Below are 12112 nucleotides of genomic sequence, written 5' to 3'. Positions count from 1 at the left end.
TCGTATCGTGTACCTACTATGTCGGCCAGTGCAACGTCAAAGGAATGACAAGTAACCAAGCCGAACACTCACCGCTGCGTCTGCCTTTTACCTAGTGTCGGAAAAATTATTTAATTTACTAAGTACGTGCGAATTGGGGACCATTCACAGAACTGGGTTTTGCTAGGATTCATATATGTAGCCGGATAGTGGGCAGGCGAGCCGCGAGGGCCTCATTTGCAAAAAGGTTTTCCCTGCCCTGCAGATAAAAACTGCGACGAATGTATTGCAATGAATTTGGCAGCTTGATTTGGAAGCGATGTTTCTATTCAATTGTGGCGCTTTTCTACGTTTACGAATTGCATTGTTTGTGTGGGCGTGTTGTGTGTGTGAATTTAAGTGTTGTGAGAAATATTGCATATTTTTTGCAAGGCCGATTTTTTGTAAGTTATTTTTTGGGGGCTCATAAGGTGTTGAATTTTTGCTGCGTCTGTCTAGGTCATATACCACCATTTATCTGTTGCTATCGACAAATGCTTCCTGTTTCTTGAATCTTGAACGCCTTGAACCAGTTGCTTAATTAACATCTTTGCGTGTTTTATGATTATGAGTTTAAAATCTTTCAGATAAGCTTGTCAGCTATACAGCTGTAGCTCTTCTCTAGTTTTAAAGCAAAGGTCATTAATGTCACTGAGCTGAGCGCGTATTTGTTTAAACTGTTAAAGTTTCAAAATCTGGAAAATTCTGGTTCATGATTCCGGCGTGGTCAAAATCTGGTCATTTGATGGCCCGTAGTGACCAGAAATTAGTATGAACTTTTCAATTAATGAGTTTTACTCCTTTGAATGACAGTTGCGTACCTACCCTGTGTTGTCCGTTGATGTTGTTAGTTGTTACATCATACATGGCCCAGGAGCACAGTGAATTTCAGGGGTTTAAATTGTCCACAGTGCCTGGATGTGTTATTTTCAGACCACTTTGGCATGGTTTAGGTAGATAAAGCATTTAGTTTTTTCTTATTAAATCATTCCACACTTTTTCACAAAATATTAATAATATAGGTATTGTGGGACTTGACATAACTCAAAATGAAGATCTTTTAAACCAATGAGACACAGTGATCATTCACAAATTACACCTAAGATTATTCAGTTATCTATTCAGTTATGGGTGGCGGTGTAGAATAAAAAAGTTATAAATTGCCGGTCCCGTAGCTCAGTTGGTAGAGCGTTGGACTCCGCGTGGTGAGAGCACGCGTTCCCGGTTATAACAGTCCGGGTTCGAAGCGCGACGGGCGCTTACATTTATGGGCCTCCTGACAGGTATGGTTGCGGTTGGTGGCAGGCCGTAGCCATGCGAAGTCAGTGAGGGGACCGGCCGTGCGCGGCTATGTGCGCACGTTAAACTTTGGACTCTAAATTCTGCCATAGAACCGGAATTGCGTGATCGGAGGGTAGAGGGCTGGGTCACCGCAACAAGCTTCGCTTAGCGGCGGCTCTGTCCTTGTGAATCCTTCCTATCAAAAGGTTCGGACTAAAAAAAAAAGATATATAACTATGCTCTAACCCAAGACTGAGACATATGGATCATAAGCTGATGCCTGTAAGATATGTTCCAGCCTCACTCTTCCCCTTTGCTCATCTTTTATTTTCTATTTTTGTGTGGATATTCTCTGGCATTATTCTATGCTCACTGGACACTGAGCACTGAGCAGTGATATCAGGACCAATATTTCAGCTCTGTAAAGCTTGTTCAGAACTGAAAATATGTGCTAACTTGATAAATATGTGCAGTGTGCATGCACCATATTTTGTGAATAGCCATGCTGTGCTCCATAAATTTGTTGCCTACCTTTCAGTCCTCATCTGTGCTTCTGAAATTCAACTGAAAAGATGGCAGCAGTAACAGAGCCCCTGACTCTCCAAAGAGGTGAGTGTCAGTGTAGTTTTGCTCTTCAAAACTTCTTGTACATAGGCAAAGATAGCATGGATAATGGGAGGATAACATGAATAAAAGTAGTAAATTTGGGCTGTTTTTATAGGAATAAAACTAGTTGCTGTTTATCATGGTTCTTTCTGTTTCATTTTGAATTTTTTTGATTAGATGTCATTTGTTGTTACTGATAAGACCATGCAAAAGGGTGAACTCTTGGTTATTGCTGAATCAGGTTGGGTAACATATCATGGGCTCATACTTCATTGAGACTTATCCATTAACAAACAGATGTCATGTGGGAAATTCTATCACCATAGCTGGCATGGCTGAGTTTGAAATGATACTATTACAGGATGAGGAAAGTGACTGTCTTTTTTGTCAACATTTACCAATTTTCTATTTTATTTCAGATGTGAAGAGGGCTATAGAGCTTCTTGACAAACTTCAGAAAAGTAAGTAAATCAAATAGGTTTATCTGAAATGCCTATCATCAAATAAAACTATTTTAGGTCATTCTAACAATTCATTAGCTGTCCTGTTAACATTGAAACTTGACTGCTTTATTTCAACGTCCTACTCTGAAATCTGAAAGACAACTTATATTTCATTAGTTCAAAATAATAGAGCCATCTTATTGATTATTCTCGAATGTGTGCTTTTAGTGATAAACACATCCCTGTACTCTGTAGAGTGCCCTACTGATCCAATAGTGTAAATCAGTATCTAACCCTGATGATTCATCTGCCCTTCAGCGGGCGAGGTGCCGACGGCCAAGCTGGCCGCCCTGCAGAAGGTTCTGCAGTCGGACTTCTTCAATGCCGTCCGCGACGTGTACGAACACGTGTACGAGACGGTCGACCTGTCCGGCTCGCCCGACGTGCGGGCTTCTGCCACGGCCAAGGTCAGGTTCTTCTGTGGGATGTACTGTGATTTGTGCAATGATGAGCGGAATGACGCCTCATACTCACTGTTTTACAGCTCATCTCGTGTTTAGTTTCGGTGTAGTGTCATTAATAGAGGTTGGTGGTGCAATTGTATCGGTTTTGTGTGCATTCAATGTATGTGGCCGCTGCTGGCTGAGCGGCCTCGGGGATTTGTTTTTTTCTTCTAATTATGGGTTTCCTTCTGTTCATATCTCTTAGTGCGAGATCGGTTCCGGTAAACGGTTCTGGTAACCACCATGCCGTGTCGGGTCGTGGTTTCTGTAAGCGGTGTGCACACGATTAGTCATTTTTGAGTGGTAACTCCATCGGGTAATTCCACCGTAGTGGTTTCAAGACCAATAGCAGAATCACGATGCCTGTTTTAAGACATTCGTGTCTTGTATATAATGAATCGTTTTGTATCTCACTGTTGGGTTAACGGTCATTGTGCATTTGACTGTCACTTCCTCCACAGCTGAAAATATTGATATTTGTCGTTTGACGTCCCCCGTCACCCCTGCAGGCGACAGTGGCCGCGTTCGCCGCTTCGGAGGGCCACGCGCACCCTCGTGTCATCCAGCTACCCAAGACCGACGAGGGTCTCGGCTTCAACGTCATGGGCGGCAAGGAGCAGAACTCTCCCATCTACATCAGTCGGATCATCCCGGGCGGCGTGGCCGACCGGCACGGCGGGCTGAAGCGCGGCGACCAGCTGCTCTCGGTGAATGGCGTCTCGGTGGAGGGCGAACACCACGAGAAGGCTGTGGAGCTGCTCAAAGCCGCCCAGCACACGGTGAAACTGGTGGTTCGCTACACGCCGCGCGTTCTCGAGGAGATGGAGATGCGTTTTGACAAGCAGCGCTCGGCTCGCAGGCGGCAGCAGTACTGAATGCAGAGGTGAGCTGGGGTGGAGCGGAGCAGGGTAAAGGATGGGGGCGCGGGCAGGCGGCCGCAGTACTGAGCTCAGAGGTGAGACTGGAGATGCTAGAAGGGGCAGGGTGTGGGTGGGGGCGGGGGGGGCAGGCGGTAGCAGTGTTGAGCGCAGAGGTGAGGGCGGCGCTGAGACTGGGAGCGGGATAGACTGGGGTGTGGACCAGGTGAGGACAGGGGCGGGGCAGCAGTACTGAACGGAACGAAGAGAGGAGGCACAGTTGGGTGAGAAGGGGCGGAGAGTGGTGGGACAGAGACTGGAGACAAGCGTAGAACATACCAGGGGTTATGTTACTAGAACGGTGGTTTTTTTTTTTTTTGAATGCATACCTAGAAGTAATCCTCTTTTATTTGTTACTTTTTCTGTTCTTTTACAAGGCAACATTGGCAGCTATTTATTATGCAGCTATATTTTAACGTTTGAAAAAGGAATATTATAAACACTGTGTCATACGATTGAATAGGATGCTTAGTTATAAAAGGCGCGAACTTTCTTTCCTTTTCTCATCGCTTCTCCCCTTTTGTTGCAGTCTGCAAACACCGCCACCACATTCTGGCGTCGGTTGCTAACGAGATGCATCATGTCCTCACTCTCTGGAGCACGTTCCCGTTTATTGAGAGCCTTCTGGCAACTGCCGATAGGATATGTGGGTCACAATTTTCCCCGAGTGGCCACGCGGCTGTCATCACTCCGAGACAGTTTGCGTGGTGGTCGCTAGTTTGAGTGGAGCTCCAGTAGGAAGAAGCTAGCTTACTCCGCGTGAGTGTACGCTCAGTTCTTGTGTTGTGCGGCTGTAGTAAGTGTGGTTTGAATTTTGAACCCGAGAGCGAGGTGGATCGTTGTCGCCTGGTCAAGGTGGTTTTGCGTTGTGACCCTAGTCGAGAAAAAGCTGCCGAATTTCATCTTGATGTGCAGTGTGCTTGGTTGATGAACCGTCTGGTTTCCCTAATGTCTATCTCGGTAGCGAGTTAAAGACATGATCTGAGGTAGATAATCTGCTAGAGCCGAAATTTACCGCATGAAAGAAAGGCCTACTCGTTTCACCTTACCCTTACGAGGGAACGTTTGGTGCAATGTACCCTGTAGGTAGGCACTAGATAGGGCGTCCTTAAGGTGTATGTATACCGATGCTTGTTACAGAAGTAATCGTGGCAGCTAGAAGCATTTCTCCGGTGTGGTAACACGAGACTAGCCTAGGTTGTGAATTCGCTCGGTCCTTATGTGAGTGTTTTGGTTTGTTGTGCCCCAATGGGTCGTTGATGGCACCTTTTAGTGTATCGAAGTTCGAACCGAGGGAGAACGTTAGGAGCGGAAAAGTGCGACTTGGAGGGTCGATTATGTTGTGCGATGCCACACCAACGCTTTATTCGATTTGCTCATAACCGTGTATGTTTAATTGTACTACGTGGTAGCAGATGAGTGCGAGGTTCTCGTGGATAGAGTGACAGCACAGGCTGTCCTTTTTCTTCTTTCCAGTAACCAAACCAATGACTTATCGAACACAGAACGGTGTCTGTTGGTCACCTAAACCGTTTTTATTGCGTTAGTTGTTAAGTGCTTTTTTCCACTTTCGTCCGCCGGTGATCAAAATATACAACTGGTCTCGAACGAGCGCTGTTGGATTGGGTACAACGAATGGATGGAATCACTAACACTTTTAGATGGCTAATGATAAACTTGCGTGGAAATGCAGCGCCTGAACGTTATTGGTTCAACGAAATAATGATAGCGCATTGCTACAGCTAGACGTGATAGATCGTCTATCGTTCGCAAAATGCATGTCACGGGAACCAGGCGCAAAGTTAGCCCGGGGAATTAGCGCCCTAAGACTACTAAACATAAAAGTATGTTTTACAGTATCATTTAAAGATTTTTGACGCGTATGTGCCGTTCGGTGCTCAGCAATACTTCCATCACCCTAGAGCATCGGTTGCGTGAAAGTTCCCCTTTTGCGGCTAATGGTGGGTTGCTCGCCAGACACTTTTTAAGTTTCCTCACTGCGCATGAAAAGTCCGTGTTGGCTGTTCTAAAACTTTCGAATTTGGCGTAAGTGAGCAAATTGCATTATATGGCAATCGTGGTTGATGGGAGGTTCAGATTCTCTCAGCATAACAAAAAAAAATCCCATGTTGAATGTTCGCATTCATTTATTGTTGGACACAAATTCCGCAGAATTGACTAACGATTTCATAAATAACGAATAATGTATAACAGCAGCAAATATGCTTTAGTGACGATACATTAAACAGACGACCGATTGGTCTGTTGTCAAGGTTTGTTCCCTGTCTCTCAAACATCTAGCGCCTGTCGGTGCCGCTGGATTCGCCGGTCGCTGCACCCTGCGGGTCGTCGCTCGCGCCATCGGCGGCCACCTCTCTGATCTGGCTGAGGGCGCTGATGGTCCGCAGCCGGCGAGGGGCGGCACAGACTCGCGGGGTGACGGTGTCCACCACCGCCGCCTTGCGCATCCGCTCTCTGAACCCGCCGCACCTCTCGAACCAGTAGAACAGGATCAGAGAGCAGAGCAGGATCCCGAGCGGCAGCAGAAGTAGTGGTAGCTCGTAGTGCAGCATGCCGCTACCCCAGACCGGGCCCAGCATCAGACCTATGCACATGGACAGTCGCAGTCCGGCCGCACCGACCCCCTGAGCGCCGCGAGACAGCATCTTGGACATGAACGACGTCACCACAGAGTTGACCAGTGGGTAGCCGAAGAACTGCACGCCGCTGCCGACTAGCACGACCCAGAACCAGCGCTGGTCCCTGGGTGGCAGCGGTGAGGGCGAGGCGGCGCCCCAGCCCCACGAGGGGGGTTGCCAGCCGGCCGGTCCGCCGGTGTCCTCCGCAGAGTCACGCAACATGCAGATGGTCACCAGTATCTGAACGTGGGCCAGAATCATCACCAGAAGACCGCCAGAGATGAGTCGCTGGTCGTGCATGCACGGCAGGAACGGGGTCAGGAAGATACACAACAGCACTGCGCACTGCACCAGACCACCGGCGATGAAAATCTTCCCGGTAGCGTCAATCTCCATGTGAAGATCTCGCTCCACCAGCGCCGGCAGCAGTGCTTCCAGCGACGTCTGCGTCATGTAGGCGGCGAAGTTGCAGAGCAGGAGGGCAGCGATCGGCCAGCAGAGCAGCTCGCGCCACTCGCGGACCACGGAGACAGACGGGGACGGGGAGACGGCCGGGCCGGAGACGGGAGACGGGCGACAGGGGCCGAACGGTACTGGGCACTTGTCTCCGTGCGGGCAGTGGCTGGAAGGCGGCTGGTGGTCGGGCGTGTGCGGCCACACCACATTCGTATGGTGCGCATTCTTCGGCGCCAGGGAGTCTGAAAGTTTGCCCGAGGCGGCTGTCGTAGCCTCGGCGCTGTCCTTATCATCCTCGGTGTTCGCCGCGAGAGGTCGGTAGGGAGGCCAGGAACTGCACTGGTTCGGACTCGGCTGGGGCAGGGACAGAACCAGTGGCCGCTGCGGTGTGTGCGATGTCCCCTCCTCGGTCGCCGCGGCTCCCGGTTTTCCTCGGGACACTGGGGTGTTCTGTGGAGTCGGGCCAGTCTGCGGAGCCGAGCTCGGTCTCTTGTTCGGGGTAGACTCTGCCGTCCTGGGAATTTCTCTGGTAAGCCGACGCTGACGGGTCTTCTCCTGCACTCCTAACTGACCTGAGCATTGGGAGCAGACTCGGCCCTCGGGCGTCGTTCCCGTCTCCGCCGAGGCCGCTCCGGCCGCGTTCTCCGCTACCGGAGTCAGCGCCGGCCGTCTCAGCTGCACACCACTGCCGCTCTCATCCTTATCCACGGTGAGGTTGGAGTAGAACAGTGTCAGCAGCACCATGTAGCCCAGGTAGCAGAGCATCAGCAGCAGGCCGGGAGCGTTCAGCAGGGTCACGCGGTGTCTGAAGAGGTCCGGCATGCTGGTTAGGTAGGCGCCCACCGCCGGACCGCACACGATGCCCAGCTGGCGCGAAAACGTGATGACCCCGATGACACTGGTGCGGTGTGTTAGCGAGGTGGTGCGCGTCAGCTCCGCCAGCATGGCCGTATTGGCACCCGAACCCAGCCCAGACAGTGCGCGAGAGCCGATGATCGTCACCGGAGAGCCGGCGAAGAAGTACAGCGCGTTGCCGATGATTTGCGGCAGGGCGGCTAGAACCAGCAGCGGACGAGTTTCGACGAACATGTCGGCCCACAGACCGCCCACGTATCCGCCGATGATGTTCGCGGCGGCGTAGCTGACGATCAGCAGACCAAACAGGGTCGTCTCGCGGCCGTCCTCGGCGCCCAGCGAGCCCAGGTAGTCCATGGCCGTGGGGAAGATGACGCCGTACTCGAAGCCACCCAGGAAGAAGTTACAGATGATGACGACGTAGGAAAGGCGGCGTCTGAGCAGCCGGCGCCGCTGCTCCGTACAAGACGTCGCTACCAGTTGCAGTAGTCGCCGACACATGACGACAGATCGAGTGACTCACGGTGACACAGATGGACGAGGTCACGTGAATCACGGTGACACAAGCTGGCAAAATCACGTGACCCTTTGACACGGAACCCGCGGCGGCACTCAGTCGCGGCGCTGCCGCGCGACCCGCCCCGGCCGCCGAACGGAGACTGACCGGGCCGGCCAAACGATCGGCCGGAGCCCGCGGCACTGCCGGGTCACGTGCCGAGGTCGCATAGAGATGCAAAATCGAGACGGAATGAGGCCGAAATGGGAGAGGGTAGAAATAATTGTTCCCAAAGAGCTCGTTTCGGGTACAATTTATCGTTAGGATCAAAGAGTTAACGACGACGAAATCAAAGAGTAAAGAGTGGACGGCGACCTTTACACGCATAACTCCAACATTCACGCGTAATTATTTCGTCATTCACTGAATATAATGTAAGCGGATTTCCGCTTACATGTTATGCGAGCGGATACTGGGCCTACCAGAAGTGAAAGTGGCAACTCTAAATTCGTCCTGTGCTGCAATAATGTCCTTGGTTTGTTGTCGCATGTTTAGTGCTATTTAGTTATGATACTGATTTGTAATGACTATTTTATTATTTGATATTGATCGGTACCAATGTTTCTTTAGTTATGTGTCATATTTCTTATCCGAAGAGTTTTAGACTTCCTGTAATGATTTCGTCCAATGATGTAGCTGCGCGCCACGCGAGAGCCAATCAGGTAACCGCTTATTCTGACCAATGAGAGAGCAGCCGAATTTCCGTTGAACCCCCGTCGCGTCCAGAGCGGGAATTCGGTGCGCCGCGACATGGCGAGGATCGGGATGTGCTTGGATTGCGCCTGCTTGAACGGTGGGTTTCAACTTTCGTGATAATTACTGTTTATTTTATTTCACATTCTCTAATAACGGGTTTTGATATTTCGTGCCGGCTTTGTATGTGTCGGGATTGTGACAGTTGTTTGTCTTTTCTTTCTAGGGCGTTTCAATTTGTTTGTTGTCTGCTTGTGCTGAATACACGCTTGGTTGGCTCCGAGTTCGGCGTGTGCCTCTGACGCCAGCGGCCGGGGCTAGACGCTTACATCTGGTGGCAGCGGTGGGATGCTCTGAGCTCGACGGCCTAAGCTTGACGGCCTGCATCTGGCGTCAGTAGGATTCTCCGAGCGCGACGGCCTACATCTGGCGTCAGTATAAGATTCTCCGAGCGCGACAGCTGACTGCTCAACGTCTACACGCCGGTGAGACCTATCCAGTTCGGACTTATCCGATAGCGGGATGTGCCTGAATCCGATAGCGGGATGTGCCTGAACGTTTGTGTCACCCGATCTAAGCGATCGCCCTTTGACCATTGTTGGAGCGGGTAATCCTGCCTCGCGGTCCGAGGACTACCGGCCACTCCCGATGGAGACTGGAACGAGTGCACTCCCCCCTGTTGCGGACACGAGCACCTTCTGACCCCCCGGAGACTCAGGTGCTTCCCCCCCCTGCCGAGGACGCCGTGCGTGGTATTCTCCGGTGACAATGCGCGCACTACCCCCCCCCCCCCCCTTATGAAGACGCACGTGGACATTTGAAGCTGAGGTGTGCCAAACTGGGCTGACGTGGACATAAACATTTGGTGGTTGGGGATATGAGTGGTGACAAGGGTGTTTCATTGATACTGTGTGTCATGTATGTGCTTGGTTTGGGAAGGTGTGATGTTGGTTGCTGGTAAAGTGTTGCGGTCTCACTGTAACGAGGTAATGCTGGCTCTACGATTTCTTTTTCCATTGTAAAACGTCCTTTCCATCGCCTTTCTCGCAGTAATTTGAGCATTTAATTTTAGCGTAACTTGTTGAATTACTCTCCGTATTAACGACTCTGCGGTTCCCCTTACATCACCGATTTTTTTTTCCGTTGGAAGTGTGCCAAATTTGACATTCAGCATGGCGACGCAGTCACTATCGGTCGGTCTGCCGTCTTTCGCCGGTAAGGGCAGTGTCTCTCGTTTCATCGCGGACTTTGACACGTTTGCAGTCCTACAAGGATGGGATGACGATAAAAAAGTAGCTCTGCTGCCTCTGTGCTTGTCCGGAATTGCGAGGGACGCCTATGATGCCTTCCCGACCGAGTGCAAGAAGAAGGTAGGCGACGCGTGCAAGAGATTGGAACTGGCTTTCCCCTCCGGCGACAAAGTCGAGGCACAGGTCCAGCTCCGGTCTTTGAGACTCACAACAGATGACAGCCTTGATGCTTTTGTGGTGAAGCTTCGAGGGCTAGTCAGTCGCGCATTTCCCGACACCCGACATACCGATCATGACCCCTTGCTGTACAATTACTTCCTCCAATCACTGCCACCGACATATCAACAAGCGCTAATAGGCGAGGGCATCCAGACGTTCGACAGTGCGGTGGCAAAGGTGAGAAACCTCTCATGCGCCGCGAAGGTGGCAGCGAGCCAGACGGTTCGGCAGGTAGCGGCTACAGACGAGACAGACCTACTTCGTCGGAAAGTTCAGGAGCTGGAGTTGAAACTCTCGCGACTGGAGCGTCCGCAGGTAAGCGCTCGTTCTCCCCCAGTGTCCAGCAGCGGCCGTACTTGCTTCTGTTGTGGGAGGCCCGGTCACAACCAGGCGCGGTGTCGGCAAAGGCACCTGCCGTGTCATGTGTGTGGGACCAAAGGACACTTGGCCCGGATGTGCACGCAGCAGGTAAACCCCCAGCGGGCTGGGCCCGGCCCCGACCCCAGACCCGAGCAGCAGCGGACCCCAGTCTCAGGGTTCCAGCGGGGACCAGGTCCACATCAGTGGGATGCCAGACCACAGGACCAGCGGCCGCAGCCGTTGCAGCCGCCCCGGATGGCCCAGTCGTTGCAGCCCGAGCAGATGAGAGGACAGTCCACTTGAATGCTGACATGACATTTGACGCTGATGTGGGAGGTGTGACGTGTTCAGTGACGCTGGACACCGGCAGCAGCATTAATATCATTCACAAATCCGTTTTTGATGTGCTCCCCAAGGCCCCTCCCCTTTTCACTACGGCCACAGTGGCACACACGGTTAGCAGGGACCCCCTACCACTGATCGGTCGTACACAGATTGCCGTTAACGTTGCTGGAGAAGTAGTGGTGGTTCCATTCTATGTTTCGGATCAGATTGACTGCACTGTTTTGTTGGGATTGGAGTTCTTTGGCGTGTGCCCGTGTGTTCTGGATCTCACCAAGAGTCAGCTGATCCTCAGCTCTGCGAAAATGGTCAGAACCATCTCCGCTTCAGTCTTCTCGGTGGGTAAGGTGATTTGTCAGAGAGACATCGCGGTTCCGGCCGGACACGAGGTTTTCTTTCCAGGTTTTGTTCCAAACGTCGACTTCAGAGGGCCAGCACTGTGCGAGCCATTGCTTGAAGTCCCGGGACTCGAGTTGGTCCCTTCCATGGTGCAGGTAAACGGTCAGAGTGTTCCGTGCCTTGTGAGAAACATTACAACTGAGCCGGTCACGATCCCCAAGCGTGCGGAGATCGGTAGACTGGAAGTGGGCGTGGCTGAGTTTCCAGTCCCTTCAGGTGACGCAGATCCCAATTGGCGTGAAAAGATAGACCTGTCAGACACAGACCTCAGTAAGGAGCAGAAGGAGAAGGTGACCGAGCTGCTGACCAAATATGGTGACATGTTTGATGGTCGGTTGGGCTTCACATCCGCGGTGGAGCATCACATCGACACAGGTGACAGTCCGCCGATACGTTCAGCACCCCATCGCGTCCCACCATTCCTGGAGGATAAGGTAAGGGCCGAGATACAACGCTTGGTGGATCTAGGGGTTCTGGAAGAGTCGAATGGATATTGGAGTAGTCCTGCATGCTTTGTCGCAAAGAAAGATGGACGAGTCCGGATCTGTGCTGACCTCCGAAAGGTTAACGCTGTG

The 12112-nt window shown here is 51.6% G+C and overlaps 1 protein-coding gene across 2 annotated transcripts; it reads left to right on the top strand.

Annotated features, from left to right (window-relative positions):
* The first annotated feature begins 69 nt into the window (after positions 1-69).
* Positions 70-5376, top strand: LOC122366863 (protein lin-7 homolog C-like). 2 transcript variants are annotated; one of them, XM_043339499.1, is made up of 6 exons: positions 70-422; positions 1838-1908; positions 2325-2366; positions 2667-2815; positions 3361-3734; positions 4298-5376. In XM_043339499.1, exons 2-5 carry the CDS (start codon positions 1872-1874, stop codon positions 3724-3726), a joined length of 594 nt encoding a protein of 197 aa, XP_043195434.1. In that variant the 5' UTR covers positions 70-422; positions 1838-1871; the 3' UTR covers positions 3727-3734; positions 4298-5376. The 2 variants fall into 2 exon arrangements, with proteins under 2 accessions (XP_043195434.1, XP_043195435.1); XM_043339500.1 differs by lacking the exon at positions 70-422 and adding an exon at positions 635-656.
* The last annotated feature ends 6736 nt before the right edge of the window (positions 5377-12112 follow it).

This window comes from Amphibalanus amphitrite, unplaced genomic scaffold, assembly GCF_019059575.1.
Source record: "Amphibalanus amphitrite isolate SeventyFive unplaced genomic scaffold, NRLGWU_Aamphi_draft 000835F_arrow, whole genome shotgun sequence".
In the NCBI taxonomy this organism is placed as follows: Eukaryota; Metazoa; Arthropoda; class Thecostraca; order Balanomorpha; family Balanidae; genus Amphibalanus; species Amphibalanus amphitrite.
This window is presented reverse-complemented; position numbering and strand designations above follow the sequence as displayed.